The 16444-nt window shown below is 36.2% G+C and overlaps 1 protein-coding gene across 13 annotated transcripts in view; it reads right to left on the bottom strand.

Moving 5' to 3' along the window:
* Positions 1-16444, bottom strand: part of ADGRL3 (adhesion G protein-coupled receptor L3) — an 801456-nt gene that overhangs the window by 126356 nt on the left and 658656 nt on the right. For 11 of the 13 annotated variants that reach the window (XM_059384586.1, XM_059384618.1, XM_059384626.1 and 8 more), the window contains 2 exons: positions 13446-13631; positions 10395-10433 (listed from right to left, as the gene is read on the bottom strand). In XM_059384586.1, coding sequence (XP_059240569.1) covers positions 10395-10433; positions 13446-13631 — 225 coding nt within the window. The remainder of the gene's footprint in view (positions 1-10394; positions 10434-13445; positions 13632-16444) is intronic. The other 2 variants (XM_059384610.1, XM_059384652.1) reach the window with 1 other exon arrangement.

Here is a 16444-nt window from a genome sequence, read left to right as displayed (position 1 = left end):
ATATATTTAGATACGTTTAGAGTAGGAGTGTGAAGATGCCCCCCCCCAAACAAAACAGAATGGAAAGTGAATCCTATATTAAGCTCATTCAGTATTTTTTAAAAGTTCTTTTGTGTTACAATAAAGCAGATATTTATAAATACGCAAATTATCATTAGGCAGCCCATTAGAAAGTTAAGAGCAATTATTTCCTCTTAGTAGATGAATTCATGGTAATAAATTGCTAACATTCTTTTGGAAAACTCTCCAGTGATATAAAATTTTATTTTACTCTTTACTTCTACATCATTTTTTTTTTATGTGTTCTCCCGAATGCAATATTTCTTCATCAATACATGCTGTAATCAGTATGCTGAACATGGCTATTCAATTCTTACATATTATATATGCAATTATGTTTAAATATTTTTTCTTCGTGTGTAAACCTCAAGATATGCAAAGAGAAGTAAGTCTTCTGTTCTCTGCTCCCATTCCCTGCTTTCTGATTATATATATGTGTATGCATGTGTGTGTGTGTGTGTGTGTGTGTGTGTAATATTATATAACACATAATTACATATATAGTAGCTATTAATTTATAATTTGAAAAAATAAAGCTTTAATTCTTCATTTTTGACTTCTTGATATGAAGATTATCAGTTGAGAATAAAAGAAAATGGAGTGAAAGTTTAAAATCATTACCGAATAGGGCACATTGTACTCTAATCTACGCTTATATATTGATTCAAATGAAAATTTTAAAGGTCAAATGTTAGAGGAGTCTTCAAAACAGTTTTGAACTTGCAGGTTTTTTATTAGAAGTCAAGTTGAGTGACTGATATTTACACATCTGATCAATAACCCAAGGTTCTTTCTATAATCACTGTCATTTAATATTACTAAACATATAAAAACTACTAATCTCTGAACTCCCTTTTCTATTACAGTGAAGTGTTGGCATTTTCAAATCTTAATTAAAAGTAGATTATATAACACAACTGACCTTAATATAGTGATAAGAGCCTTTAACAGTAGAACAAGATGAACCTGAAATTTCACAGAAAAGATTCTGCCTCTTTAAGAGATCCCTTGTTGCTTAAAAATGTACTGCTTTTAGCAAACTGTAATTTATTGTACTATTTTAAAAATCTCATTTAGGATTAAATGATTGAATGCTGTCAAATAAATCTATATTGTGTTACAGGAATTAAATAGAGCTATAAACTTGACTCAAACTTCTGGCTAACTCAATATTTATTCAACAAATATTAACGAAGTACTTTCAACTGGGATGCTGCGAGAAAGACAGATGTTCTCCGTCCTTAAGAGTAATGACAATATAGCGACGCCAGACTATGAAGCAAGTAGAAACATGGCAAGCGTTCTAATAGTGGAAACACAGTGTTCAAAGCGCTGTATCGAAGAGGCTCCATGAAGTAGAATTCCAAGCTTGAATTCAACATTGGCCAAAGAGGCAAAAGGTAAGGCATGTGCATATAGATGTGGACGGGAAACAGAACAAACACCTCCCAGGAACTGAAAAGGATTCCTATGGCAGGCAGAGCAGAGTGGCAAGATAGTGAGTGAAGACTAGTTTCCAAAGAAGTTTGCAAACCATGTTTGATATGTACGATTCTTCTTAAAAACCATAAGAAGTCACTGAAACACTTAAAGAAGAGGAGTGATATACATTGCAATGGTTAATATGCATGGAATACCGGAGCCCAATAACTGGGTGGTGCAGTCAGTTAAGCACCCGACTCTTGGTTCGGGCTCAGGTCATGACCTCAGGGTTGTGAGATCGAGCCCCACAGCAGGCTCTGCACTGAGATGGAGTCTGCTTAAGATTCTCTCTTCCTTTCCCTCTGCCCCTCCTGCTCGTGCTCCCTCTCTCTCAAATAAATAAATAAATAAACATTTAAAAATATATGGATTGAGTATGTTCTCAACTCTCATCTAAATGCTTTATTCGTCAACTCCTTTAATTTTGACAATAACTAAATGAGGTGGAAATGAATATCCTCATCTTGCAGGGGAAAATCTAAGGAAAAGTGAAGTAACTTGCTAAAGGTTAATTAACTAACTTAGGGCAGAACCAGGATTCAAATCTGTACAGACTCTGGGGATGAAGAAAAGTTGGGATTCCAAGGGCAATTTTAAAAATTTGTTGATTAATTAAAGTCAGTTGGTAAGGAAAATAAATGCAGAATTTGAGTGCCGGCAACGAGGTGGCACTCATTTAAATTGGAAATAAAGAGAAGCAAATTTTTGTTCATTAAAAGATAGAGGGTGCCTATTTTGAGTGCAAGGTACTTGAATGGAGTCAATTTAAAAGGTCTACAGAAGGCTGGTAAGGAAAGAAAAACCTTCCCTCTACTCTACCCGCTTAGGGTATATACTGATTTAATGCCAGGACCTGAGAATTAAACCATAAGATAGACAGAAAAAAAAGCATTACACTTTTAATTAATATTTTTATGTGCATATAGGAACTTATAGAGGAAAAACGAAGGCTTGAAGCAGTTAGGACTGCAAGCTTATATAATTTTTTTTAAAGATTTCATTTATTTATTTGACAGACAGAGATCACAAGTAGGCAGAGAGGCAGGCAGAGAGAGAGGAGGAAGCAGGCTCCCTGCTGAACAGAGAGCCTGATGCAGGGATCAATCCCAGGACCCTGGAATCTTGACCTGAGCTGAAGGCAGAGGCTTTAACCCACGGAGCACCCCTTGAAATAACCTTTTTAACAACATGATTGCCCAAGACCATAACTAACAGAATCATCAAAAGAGAATTTTAATTGGTAGTTAGGGTTCAAAAGTAAGCCTATACGGTTTTAAATCTATGGTAGGTTATTATATCAAAACTGGATGAAGATATCAATATGTACCATCACATGAGAAAAAGAAGTATTTTTGGTTGTCTCTAAAAATGTTAGCTGCCCAATAACACTCCCTGACTTAGACACAGAATCACTGGACACTGCCCACCTATGCATCTTCTGGAACATTCTTAAAAGAGATGAATCTTTTAGTTACTTGTCCTTCTCCTTCTTCAGTGTAGAGATTAGCATGAAGAGATGACTGGAGCCTAAGCCACTGTCTCATGTTGAGGATGGAAGTCCTCATGTTAAAGATAATAGAATAGAAAAAAAGAGGAAGCCTTGGTTTCTGAAGTGGAATTTTCATGCTAATCCTGGACTAACTACATTGTCTGCATTTCTTTTTCATGCATGTGAATAAAGCCCTGGTTTTCTTAAGCTACCTAGTTAAGTTTTTGTTACTACTAGCTGTATAAAATTCGTACATTAGATAAAGGAAAATATGAAAATTATAACTCTGTTGGGAGCAGTACTAAAAAAATCATTTGTTTGGTTCCAAGTCATCAGGCAACTGCTTTGCTGCAAATTACACCTTAAAACTTTCATTTCTTTTCTGACCTGCACCAGAAAAGGTAATGATAACTTCAGAAAGTAGGATTTTAAATCCGCAATGCTATTTTTAATATCTTTTTCCTTCTGGTTTGCTTATGTGATCATAAAGATACTAAAGAAACAACAAAGTAAATTGATGTGTATTCTTTCTGTGTTTGCACAGATATAATATCCATTTATATTCCATGTACACAAAAACCTTTCTGCGGGTAAACCCTTCAGAAAGCAAGGAAGCATTAGAAATAATTTTAAATTAACAATTTTAAAGTTAGGTAATGACCCAGGCTCTGATTAAAAAATAACAAGCGAGAATGCAGCTTGGTGAAGGGAAGTGAGAGAATATTTTTGCTTTAGATGAAAATATTTTATTTAAAAACAGAAGGTTTTTTTTTTTTTTTTTAACCCTCATAAGAATCACTTCCTGAAGCATTCATAAACCATGTATATACAAAGAACGGCTGGAACATTTTGTTTATTTATAGGAAACGTGCAAAATGGAAGAGTCGGAAATGACTCTGGAAAGCAGCCCTCACCGCTTGACCTGACACAGTCACCACAGGAATTCTGAGAGATTCCCAGAATGATGTTCTTTGCACGTCAGAGTAGGATCTCCATCATCAACATCTGCCATCATCCTGTAGAGGTTTTTTAATTATTAGGGTTCTAATAGGGAACTGACCTGTCCAAGTTAAATGATGACCTGTATAAGTCACCCTGCATATGTGATATACAGTTTTACTGTCTTTTGATTCAATGATGGCTTTATAACAGCATTTCAGGACTACAACTTACCGGACGGGATTCTTAGGACTTCTTTATGTAAAGAAAGCTACTCTGGTTTGGTAGATGGAAGTCACTTTCTTTGATCTCAATGTCTTTTAGCAATAGGTTCGGGGCACCCGAAACACGCAGGGTGCAGATTTATATTTTCTCTCTTACTGACACAAATCAAGTGCAGATTTATCAAGCTGTGAAATATATTAAGTTCACAGGGTTTTAACAAAGGGTTACCAAACCTCAAGAACCTGCTGTGATTCAAACTACTTTCAGATGTCCTTTTAATTATATTAAATGAAAGTTTGGGTTGGCTTTGATGCTTATGGGCAAACATCGAAATCTCTTGAAAGTACTCCCTGTTGCTGTAGTTAATATACTACATTGTATGCACACCACTACCCAATTTATTCTAGCCACTTTAACAAGGATATCCAGCCTGACAGGCCACACAGAATAGTATCACAAGTCAGGCAAAGCACAAATCATTAGAGGACTCCGAAAGTTGTTTGACAAGCACCACGGAGCTCTTTGTCACACAGCCAATTAAGTGACCAAACAAGGAACTTGAAAATACTCATTAATTTCTTCCTCGCAGTATAAATGGAGGTTAGAATCCTTCTTGTCTTACGCACCAAAGGCAGACAAGTAAAACGGGCATAATTCAATTTGCGCTTTGTCCAAGGTGCCAGGAGGAACTTGGGTTCACAGAAAGTCTGCATGAAAGGCCCAAAAATGAAAGGAAGAGGTAAACTGTTTTGACAGTGCGTGCCGTAATCTAGCTATGTGCGCTCTGGGATTCTTTTTTAAATTAAATTTAAAATTAAATTAAAATTTTTTAAATTAAGCAAAAGTTGACATTCCTTCTCATCATTGAAAAGCTGCTTCCGCATCTCTGAGCAGAGCCAATTGCCCTCTGAATGCACGTCTTCCTCGTCTGTGAAACAGGACCCTCGGCGGACCCTCGAAGGCCAGGCTCGGCAGGTCTGCCTTGCTCCTGTAGGCCGCTCTTTGGCTTTTCCTTGCTTTCTCTTCTCCCTGACCCCTTCGAGTGGGATCGTGTCCTGGGGCTCAGGCCTAGATTCTTTTCTCTCCTTTCCCTACGTGCATTCCCCTGTCATCAAGCACATAGGCTGCCAATGCCACTGGGAGTCCACGGTTGCCAAACGACTCTTTCTAGCCTGACCTCTGAGCTGAACTTCATGCTTGTACATCTGACCGCACACGTAACATCTGCATTGCCCGAGGATAGGGATCTCAAAGCGGACATGGCCCAGAGTTGAAGCTCTTGGTGTGCGTGTCCCAACTTGGTCAGAGACAGACCACCCCAATTGTGACTTCATCCTTCTGGTTGCTCCTGTGATACATTTTCTGTCCTGTTTGACTCCCCTTCCTCTGACATGTCACATGGAACCTCTAGCAAGTCCTGTTTGTTACACTTACCAGAAAAAATAAAAAATAAATAAATAAATTCCCGAACCTGAGTAATTATGTCAGCATCTCACACTCCTATTCTGTTTGTCCATTATTGTCCTTGGTCACCCTGGGTTTCAGCCCTTAGTTTTCCTGCAATAACCTACGCTTCACTTTTTTAAAACAGGTTAGTTCATGTCATCACTCTGCTCAGAAACCTAGAGTGGCTTACGGTGTCTCTGGGAATAAACGCCAGAGTCCTTGCAATGCTCTATCAGATCTGGGCCCCTGCCATCCCGCAGATGCATGCCCTGTGACCCTCTTCTCTTTTACAGCACACCAGCTGCACTGGGCTTCTGGAACACCACCACGGGCTTATTTCGACCTCAGGAACTGTCTCTCTACTAGTGTTTTTTTCCTGCCTAGGGGCACACTTCACTCCTTCCTTCTTCAGGGTTTTGCTCAAATATCACCTCAGTGATGCATTTCTTGCTTTCTTTTTCTCAGTATTTATCATAATCTCATAGGCCATATTTTTTGGATACTTATGGTATTATTTATATTCTGTCCCTAGAACCTTTATCCTAGGAGGGAGGGAAGGGTTTGCCTATTATGTACATTGTTGTAGTCCCAGTGTTGATAAGGCTATTGGGCCCCTGTGCTCAACTATGAATTCCTGAATGTTCCTGTTGTTAACTACTACGTGGTGTTTTTTCATAGTTGAAGAGAGATCCTGTTTTTTCAGGCTGATGCCTAGGATAGAGATCTCTAGTGGATAATGAAGGTAAAACAAACAAGCTAAATTAGTAAATAAGCAGTGCAGAAATCACAGTTCCAAACTGAAATAAACAGATGGCTTGTTTCAACTACTTTGTAAGCTTTTTAAAACAATTTTTAAAAAATATTTTTAAAATTTACTGGAGAACGAGAGAGGGGAGGGGCAGAGGGAGAAGCACACTCCCCGCTGAGCCCGGAGCCAGACCCAGGGCTTCATCCCAGGACCCTGAGATTTCGACCTGAGCTGAAAGCAGACGCTGAACCGGCTGAGCCACGCAGGTGCCTCCAGATACTGAGTCAGCTTGAAAGAACACAGACCATGGGCCTCGGAAGAAGAAGGAGAAGAAGAAGGCAGAGGAGGAGAAGGGGAAAGAGGAAGGAATAAGGAGACCAGGGATGTGTGTGTGTGTGTGTGTGTGTGTGTGTGTGTGTGTTCATTCATTTGCATCTATTTACCATTTTTTTCTGCTCAGTTCTCAACCTGATGGTGTAGATAATAGCCGATTCCAAAGAATGACTCAAAAGATTCATAGGGGTAACTCTATGTACTTACAGCTTTCATTAAGAAAGGCTGACTACAGACTCTCCAGGGAGCATATGCTGCCTCTGAGATCTGGAGAACAAAAGGAATGGCTGATAAAAATTTAAAAACATACACTTCTTTAATAGGAAAACGTCCTGCTTTTAAAGCCATGAAGAATGAATGCCAGTAATTCTTAATATTTCCTGATAACGAGGAGAACTACTTAAAAAATGAGGGGAAAAAAGGGTAAATCTAAGCTCTGCTAACATTTACAGAACAGGAAAGAGGTTGTTCTTAAGTGGTTTGAGGTCGTGCTCCTCTCCCAGAGTCTCAGGAAAACCTTTTTGGAGCATCTCTTTTTGGAGCCATACGACTTTGCACTGGTTCCTGGACTCTGCTCCTGCCCCCTGCCCCCACTCCATGACTGGAGCTAAGGACTGGACAATTCACCTGTACTAGAATGGCTATTATCAAAAAAGACAGAGCATAACACGTGTTACTGAGGAGGGGAAGGAACTAAAACCCTTCGTGCGCTGTTGGTTGGAAATGCAAAATGATGCAGTCACTCTGGAAAATATTTTGATAGAGCTCTTTTAACAGACAGTTACAGTATTTTCTAATTGCTTTTTCCCCCCTTCTGTTAATAAGGTAATTTTTTGATCACAGAGTTCTCTGAAAGGCCCTCGAAGCAAATTATGTGTGTATTTGCGCTTCATCCACAGTACAAAAATGATTACTATACAGGCATTTGAACTCAATCTCAAACAAAAAGGAAAGGAAAAAACTAGTTTATACCATCCCTGAAATATAGTAAAATAAATCAATAAACGTAAACCAGAAGATGTATCCCAACTCCTAACTCTAAATAATGAAGTCAGTTCTGTAACAGCGGTATCCTAGGAATGTGGAGCATGAGATTCTGAGTCAGGAAGTCCTAGCTTTGAATTCAGGACCCCCTCAATTTCCAGTGTATGATCTTGTGAAAGTCATTTAATTCCCCCAGGCCTCGTCTTCTCTATTTTAAGTTAAAAATAGCAATAATTACCTCATAGGATTGTTGTGGGTATTAAATAATAATTTATGCAAACTGCCTCCCATGGTGATGCCTACATTATTACTGCCTAATAACTGCATTTATTCTTAATAATAAATCATTGTGGATGTTGGGAAAGCACTGCAGGCACGTTAGAATAGCAGTATTAGTGCCGTGGGTGCTCATGCGTGACCTTGGGCCAGTCACCTCATCTCTCCAGCTAACTCAGGTTCCTCTTTCAAGTACCTTCTATTTATACGTGACATCATGGTAGTTATTTAATATACCTATTTAACACAAACCTTACTTGTCTCCTCTGGCATAAAATGTTAACACTCTCTTCTTAAATGAAAATATTTGTTTTGCTTGACATGGTAATGATTTCCTTTTTTTTTTACTATGACTTATATCAGTTTCTATCTTTTGATAGTAAACTAAGATTTTAGTGTAATCTAAATTAAAACTAAATGAAAAAATATTGGACCCAATTGTTTTTTTTTTTTTTTTTTTTTTTTTGGTATAATTTTGGAGGTGCAGGCATAATGGGTAATGAGTATTAGGGCCTTCACATATTATTTAAAAAATCAAAGCAACCACCTCTTGTTCACCTATATAGATCAGTTAACAATGATCATGGCTGGTAGATGCTGGTCCAGATTTTACTACGCTTCGTTGGTGATAGAAACAAGTGTAGGAAAGATGGATCTAGACAATTCATAGAATAGACAGTGTACCTCTAAATCATTAAAAGCTAAATGAATTTGATGGTCAAAAATCAAACCTCTAAGGATCATTATGTGTACCAATGGAAAGGCCACATTTTTCTTTAGAATCTCATGATTCCTACATAATTATATTTTTTAAAGAATTTAATACATAAAGCACTTCCAGTATATCTTAGACCTATTTCATAAATAGCTGAGAATGTGCTCCAAACATAGAAAACACTAGGGACATTAGGCAAGACTTTAAAATTCTAATAGACTACAGTTTAAAGTATGACTCACCCTAGAATTTCATAGAGTAATAATCTACATTACAACGAATAGAAGTAATGCCATGTCTTAGTGAGCAGAGCATTTCTGCTTCACAAATATTCTGTTTGTATCTGGTCTTATCAGATGTTTAGTCAATAGCTGAAACATTTATTCACAGACAGTCAATTATAACACCAGGAAATCAGCCATTGAATAAACTGTGCTATTAATTTTCCATCAGAGATTCATGTTTGAATGACCATGCATTTCATAGATTTAAATACCGAAAGGCTAATTATCTCCAAGGCCCCATTAAGGGGATAGCATAGATTGTCATCAAAAACAACACACATATTGCTCAAAAATGATCTTCAGCCTTCATTGTTGAAGAATACTTCAACTTCTGTATCTACTGCACATACCAAGAGGATAGGTTTTCATATACATATATATTTATGTGTATATATATACACATAAATATGTAATTCCCAAATACTTAGGAGAAAACAAAACAAAAACAATGGAATGTTTCTTACACTCAAAGATCCATTAATTTATAAAGTAAAATGTATATTATCTAATATCTGATGTAAATTATTCTCCCTCTTCTATTTTTGAAACCCCACGCCCCTCTCTCATTTCTTAGCTCAGGGTGATATTTAAGCCTCAACTGTCTGACTGCCCTTGAGTCTCGTATCTTTTGGGGATTCCTGTACATATGGAATTAAATTTGTTTTCCTCCTGTTAATCTGTCTTATGTCAATTTAATCACTAGACCAGCCAAAGAACTTAGTGGGGAAAAAGGAAAATTTTTTCCACCTTTACACTGCCTTCCTGCATTTCTGCCTTATAAAAATACCTATAAAGGTTGTTTCTGGGATTCTTTTCACACAGAACCGGTAAACACAGGAATGGTTTCTATCCTGCTTAGAAACAAATTGCAACATGTTAATTGGAGAAAAATTACATTTGTATCAGGACTAAAATGTTTACAGTGAATGGGAAAGTAAGAGAGTCCCAGCATGGGTTGAACATTTTGGTACAGAAGCATGATATTCCAAGTATTCTGGACTATTCTTTGACTTACAGGATTTTCATTCAATGTCATTTCTGAATGATTTGCTATTCACTATTAACTGACCCAATGTATTAACAAAATGTTTTCCTACACACCTCTATGAAGAAATGAGAGATTTACATATTACACCCAACTCACCTTTTAGCTGTGATCAAAACTGTCACATACCAAGTTGCCCCTCCTTGTCGGTCTGTGTTCGTTTTGCATGACAGAGCGTGCGCGCTGCCAGATTTATTTTCAGCACATACCTTTGCAACATGTCTCTCTCTTCCCACCCTCCATGCCCTCCCTGAAATCCCTTTAGCTCAACAGGGTACATTATCATTGATCTATCCAATGCCCATACATGGTACCACCAACAGAGACAATTCAACAACTTAACACATTTATAAAAACGCAGAAAGTACCTGGACATAGGCTCTGCAAGAGCGCTCTCTTTTCTGAAGCTGAATCCATTAAGACAGCAGATTAAACACAGAATAGAAAAAACAAGTTAGTGACAGAAGAAAACAAGAAAAATAAAAGAACACATCTACACAAAACACCTTATTTTGTTGTGCACTACTTTCTAGAAGAGAATGAAAGCTAAAGCAGCAGCAAAATGTGAGCAACGGCTTGAAAACTAGTTGCCAGCACCCTTTCAGAGCAACCCAAGTGAAAACGGATGGTATAAAGTTGTTAATGATGGAGGAAATCGTGGAATAAATTTGGTAGAAATTAGTAAATACCATTATGCTTCAGTCGTTTAAAATGATTCATTGCACATCAGGTTAGTTGTTAATTCATGAGCCACAAATGAAGACATAAGAAGTTAAGTAAACTATATCAAAAATTTGGAACCCACATTGTTTGTGGTTTCAAAATTATATAGATGGTTAATATGCACCACAAACCATATGTTCAAACACAAGAAATTTTGTTTATCGGAAAAATAGATGTGCCCATTCATTATGATTATTTGGTTCCAAGGGAAAAATACCAACAGATAAGTAACTTCTGATTAGAAGAATGTAATTAATCTTTTGATTTATCACTGCTTTTATGTCTTGAATAATTCCTTTTCACAGTTTTGACCAAAAAAACCCACAAACAACAACAACAACAAAAATCCTTGTATATTTTAGAAACTTCTTTGGGATAAGAAGCCTGTTTTTGTTAATTTGTTTGCAAACAGCATGATGTTTTTGTGGGCAAAACAACTCATATTCAATCCCAAACATTTTTTTTTTCTGACGATAAAATAAATAAGTAATAAGTTTAATTGCCCTGTTTGAATAAATGACACAAAATTTCATGGGTTATGATTTTCTTCCTCTTCCCTATTTTTTTTTTCCTTCAGTAGCCTTGATTGTTGAAGGAGAAAATGACCCAGGTTTAAAGAAGCAGTTACTCTGATGCCTTTTGTGTGGCTAATACTCTCCCAACTTTAATTCATGCAGTCTTCAATGAGCACAGAGCAGTTACTCCTCTAAAGAATTAAGTGAGGAATGAGTGCAAGTAAATTGCCAACGCTGTCATTTGGATCACTGACTCGCATCTTGGTTTTGCAGGACTCTAAACCCTTCAGAATTTCAATGTGGAGTTCAATTGATTTGTACCAAGTTGACTTCTGCAAATCTGATGGGTTATAACTGCTTTAGGAAACAGTGGGAACCACAGGAAATGAGAGCAAGCCAGGGAGCACATGAATAACCTTTGCCCTCCGATCTCCTTACCCCATCATGCAAATTAACATATGACAAACCACATTATATAAACAATTGAAAAGAGCCAAATGGGAAACAAAGGAAAGCATTAAAAAGCTTCACAAATGGAAAATTTGCCCATTATGTAGTTATTTGATATTCAGAGTAGGCAAGCTGATTAGCTGTAGCCAGTTAGAATGTGACATTAATCGCCAGCTTTACCTGATATTATCAGACATCAACACCATTTTTAAATAAAGATACAAAGTATTGCTATCACAAGTTATGCTATGGATATGTAACATTAATAGAAATTATTACTTCCAGTACATTAGGATAACAATAGCTGGCAGCAATATTTGTTAATAGCATCCAGTCAGCCTGGGTAATAACACATTAAAATCACAGCATGTCCAGATTACATAGGCAGCTGTGGATTACATTTTATCAGGGACTTGGTTGTGATTCTATCAGGGGCATAAGTGACAAAAATAACTCCTTTTACGCTCAGCATGAAAAAAAAAACTTTAATAGTAATTTAGATCTACTAGATAAAACTGAATCTGTTTTCTGAGGATGAAATTGCAGGAAAAACCGTATTTGGCAGATAAAATGTCAGGCTTTCCTGCATCAAACCATCATTATTTGAAAAATTTCTTCCTTCTTGCTCAGTGAGACTCTTAGTCTAATGAGACAGGAAAAAAACCTTAACATATTAAAAGACCACTCTCAAAAGTCATTTTTCATTCTAAAGGGGAACATTCATTTAGTGAATTCCTTAGAGGATGTGTCTGTTACTGCCAAATTCTTGCTTTTTAAAGTAGGAGGACTATTATAACATTCAAGGCCTTAAAATTCAGTTTCAGAAACTGGTCACTTCTGCTACACAAATACCTTTCAGGGAACACATGCCAATTGATGTAGCAACCCTAGTATCGTTTCATCGTGGAGTCAATTTGCCATGTGATCTTATAAGGAATAAATTATATTCCTTAAAAATATGAAAATATACTTTACATATTTATGTAAATAAATTGCTTTTATAGTGGGTAGGTTATATACAGTAAACATAAAATGGTTATATATGTTTATATCATATATAAGTATGCATTGTATACTTGTAAGTATAAATAAGAATATAAAAATATATCTTCTCTGAAATTTAAAAATATGAATTATCTTCATTATTTACAATTCAAATTTGCTGCCATACAATTAAACCTATGTTAACATAGTGAAGTAAAATCTAAGTAAACTTAACTATCAAAAGGAAATATAAATTAAAACCTAATTACTTGTCCTATGAGTTTTTAAGGGTAATATTAATTAGATTAAATTATTTCACTTTTAAACATCTTTAATGAATTGCTAATATTCTTTCTCATGGTTGCCATTTTCTAAACTTCTACTTATTGATTAGACATTTATTTTATTATAATTATTTTGATATAAAAGTTCAAAAGGAAAAAAAAGAAACAAAATACATCTAATTTCCTCATATTGACCTCGCCAGAATTTAGCACTCAAAACAGTAAACACCAAAGAAAACAGAATTGTAAATTCAAAAAAATATAAGGACAGAGATTATCCCTTATTGTGTCTTTAGATTAGAGGCCAAATATGGTCACCATTATCATAAAAGAATGAAGCAGATTGAATATAATTAGTGATGCTCTTTAGAATGATCTGATTTTAGAGAAAGAGAAAAATTAACCAGTGCAGTTTCCCTGATTTCACTACAACTTTGAAGATATATATGTGCAAAGTCCCTACCTTGTTCAAGCTCCGGGCGGCACTGTCTTTTCCTCCTGGGGTCAGGTTCCGGAGCTGCACATCCAGGAGGCCCACCAGCTGGTCCATGGCGCGGACGGAGGAGGTGATGTCTCCAGCATTCAGATGATTTCTTGTTTGTTCAGCCAGCTCTCTAGCAATGTTGGCAGCGGTCTCTCCAGATTTCAACTGCAGTTTTGAAAATGGAAAGAAATCTTCGTTAAGTGACTTCATTGGTCTCTGTGAACGATTGATTTTGCATAGGAATTACAATCACCAAGCCAATAGGTATTAAACTCTATCTTCACCTGGAGTATGTTCCCTGAGTTTTCCTATTAATCCATTTTTTTTTTCCTACAATACCTATCTTGAAACTTACAGCTTTAAGAAGCTCCTCCCTGAGGAATCTTCTGAAAATTGTTCGCACCTTAATTATCCATGTGAGTGGTCAAATCTAAGGTTTGCCCTATGATTTTTCTATGAGTTTTTTTTTCCCCCTTAAGATTATTTATGTATTTATTTGACAGCTAGAGATCACAAGTAGGCAGAGGGGCAGGCAGAGAAAGGGGTGGGCAGGCCCCCTGCTGAGCAGGGAGCCCAATGCAGGGCTCGATCCCAGGACCCTGGGATCATGTCCTGAGCAGAAGGCAGAGGCTTTAACCCACTGAGCCACCCAGGCACCCCTCTCTGTGAGTTTTTAAATCCAATATTGGTGAATTTGTGTTGTGACTCTGCAGCTATATTCTAAGTTCTCAGAGGCAAGCACAGATTTTCCATTGTGCTTAAATTAGTATTTAGTACGCAAAGGACACTAACTGACTGCTAAGCTCTGTGAAAATTTTACCCTAAATACAATCCCTGGTTTTCAAAGGGTCTTCATTTCCTTATTAACCAAGTAAGAGAGTTTGATCCCACTGAACTAGGTAGCAAATAATTGCTGTTTCTAGCATCTTCCATTTTAGTAGCTACATGCTGATTTTTCAAGTATGCTCTATAAGAACATATCAAATTGGGGTGCCTGGGTGCCTCAGTCGTTAGGCGTCTGCCTTCTGCTCAGGCCATGGTCCCAGAGTCCTGAGATGGAGCCCTGCATTGGGCTGCCTCCTCCGTGGGAAGCCTGCTTCTCCCTCTCTCACTTCCCCTGCTGTGTTTCCTTCTCTGGCTGTGTTTCTCTCCGTCAAATAAATACATAAAATCTTAAAAAAAAAAAAAATAAATAAATAAATATATATATATATATATATATATATATATATATATATATATCAAATTGTCAACACTCCAAAGATTTAGAAAAGACAAAGACTAATAATAGCCCATGCTCATGTGAATAAATTTGACAGCTTTGGGTAATGAGAGAATAGGGATATTTTTCCCTATAATAATGTAAATATATAACAGTGTTATCTTTAGGAAATTTTTTTTCCTTCCTTTTTATTTTTCTTTTTTTAAAGCACAGTCCAATATAAAATTTAGGGTCAAACAGAGAAAAGTTCGCTATCTTCCTAACATGTTGGAGCATGACTAAGACTCTTAGTCACAAAGGTTATCAGTATCTTCTAACGGATACTTAATACATGTTTTTAGTGAAATTGAATGCTAAAGAAACAAATAAATAAATTAGGGCTATCAGAAAGCTAAATCATTAATAATCTCATCCTCAAGTATACAGAAAATCCAAAATAAGAGCAAAAAAAAATTTTAGTAAGAAAATGTTGGCAAGGATTTGTGGAAATGTCTATCACCGTCAGAAACTACTAACAGGCGTATACCTGTATAACCCTCTGGAACAAATTATGAGTGTCCATTAAATTTTGAAATGTGAAGACTATAAAATTGAGTGATTTTTGTTATCAATTTCAACCATAAGAAATAAAATAATCTCAGAGATGTAAAAAAGAAATGTTCAAACATGTTCATTCTAGCTTGGTTATAATAGAAAACAAAATGGATTATGAATTAAAGAAAACTTCTCATATATATACATACCATGGAATATTGTACAACAGCTTAAATGTATAAAGGAGATCAATTGTTAACATCGATTTTCAACATGCTCTGTTGAGTCAAAATAAATGCAAGTATAAAAATTATATATGCTAATATCTATTGGCATGGTATTCATGAAATAAAAATGCAAAGCAATAGGAGCATATGAAAAAGAAGTACAATACATAAAGCATGATATTTTATGTGTTTATTTTATATATATTTAAGCACACAGAACGAACTTTGAAAGATGGGAATCAAAGGAAAACTCTTTACTATAATGTGTAGATACTACAAGAAGAATATATTAAAGTATTTACTATATAATCAGTACTTTTCAGAAATCCTTAGAATAGAAAACACTCGCACTAACTTTAATAAATTTGTAAAATATGGTCAAGGACTACATACCTAAGATACCTAAAAACCAAATGGAATACATTATAGGGTTCAAGGATAAGTACGTTAACAAAGTCAATGTAGATCAAAAGAGCATTCATGGTCCACTGACAGGTCAGGAGTACTTTTTTTTTTTTTAAAGGGGTGCTATGGAAAAGCACACCTTTTTTTTTTTTTCTTTTTTTAAGATTTTATTTATTTATTTGAGAGAGAGAGAGAATGATAGAGAAAGAGCATGAGAAGGGGGAAGGTCAGAGGGAGAAGCAGATTCCATGCCAAGCAGGGAGCTTGTTGCGGGACTCAATCCTGGGACTCCAGGATCACGACCTGAACCGAAGGCATTTGCTTAACCAACTGAGCCATCTAGATGCCCTCATGAAAGTACTTTTAAGTGGTCCCCAAGCGAGAAACACAAATGTGATTATAACCCATACATTTTAATTTTACATACAGTTTAAGACTGCTTACTGGCCATCTAATAACCAGTGAATGATTTATAAAATTTGGTAATCATTAATTAAATCAGTGAGATGCTAGTATTCACTAAGTATTCAAATTCAGTACTCCATTCAGTAACTCTAAACACATGATAGAAGTGCTTGGTAAGTTTGAAA

The sequence above is a fragment of the Mustela nigripes genome, chromosome 1 (assembly GCF_022355385.1).
Source record: "Mustela nigripes isolate SB6536 chromosome 1, MUSNIG.SB6536, whole genome shotgun sequence".
NCBI classification, from domain to species: domain Eukaryota; kingdom Metazoa; phylum Chordata; class Mammalia; order Carnivora; family Mustelidae; genus Mustela; species Mustela nigripes.
Note: the sequence above shows the minus strand (reverse complement) of the source record. Positions and strands in the feature narration are given on the sequence as shown.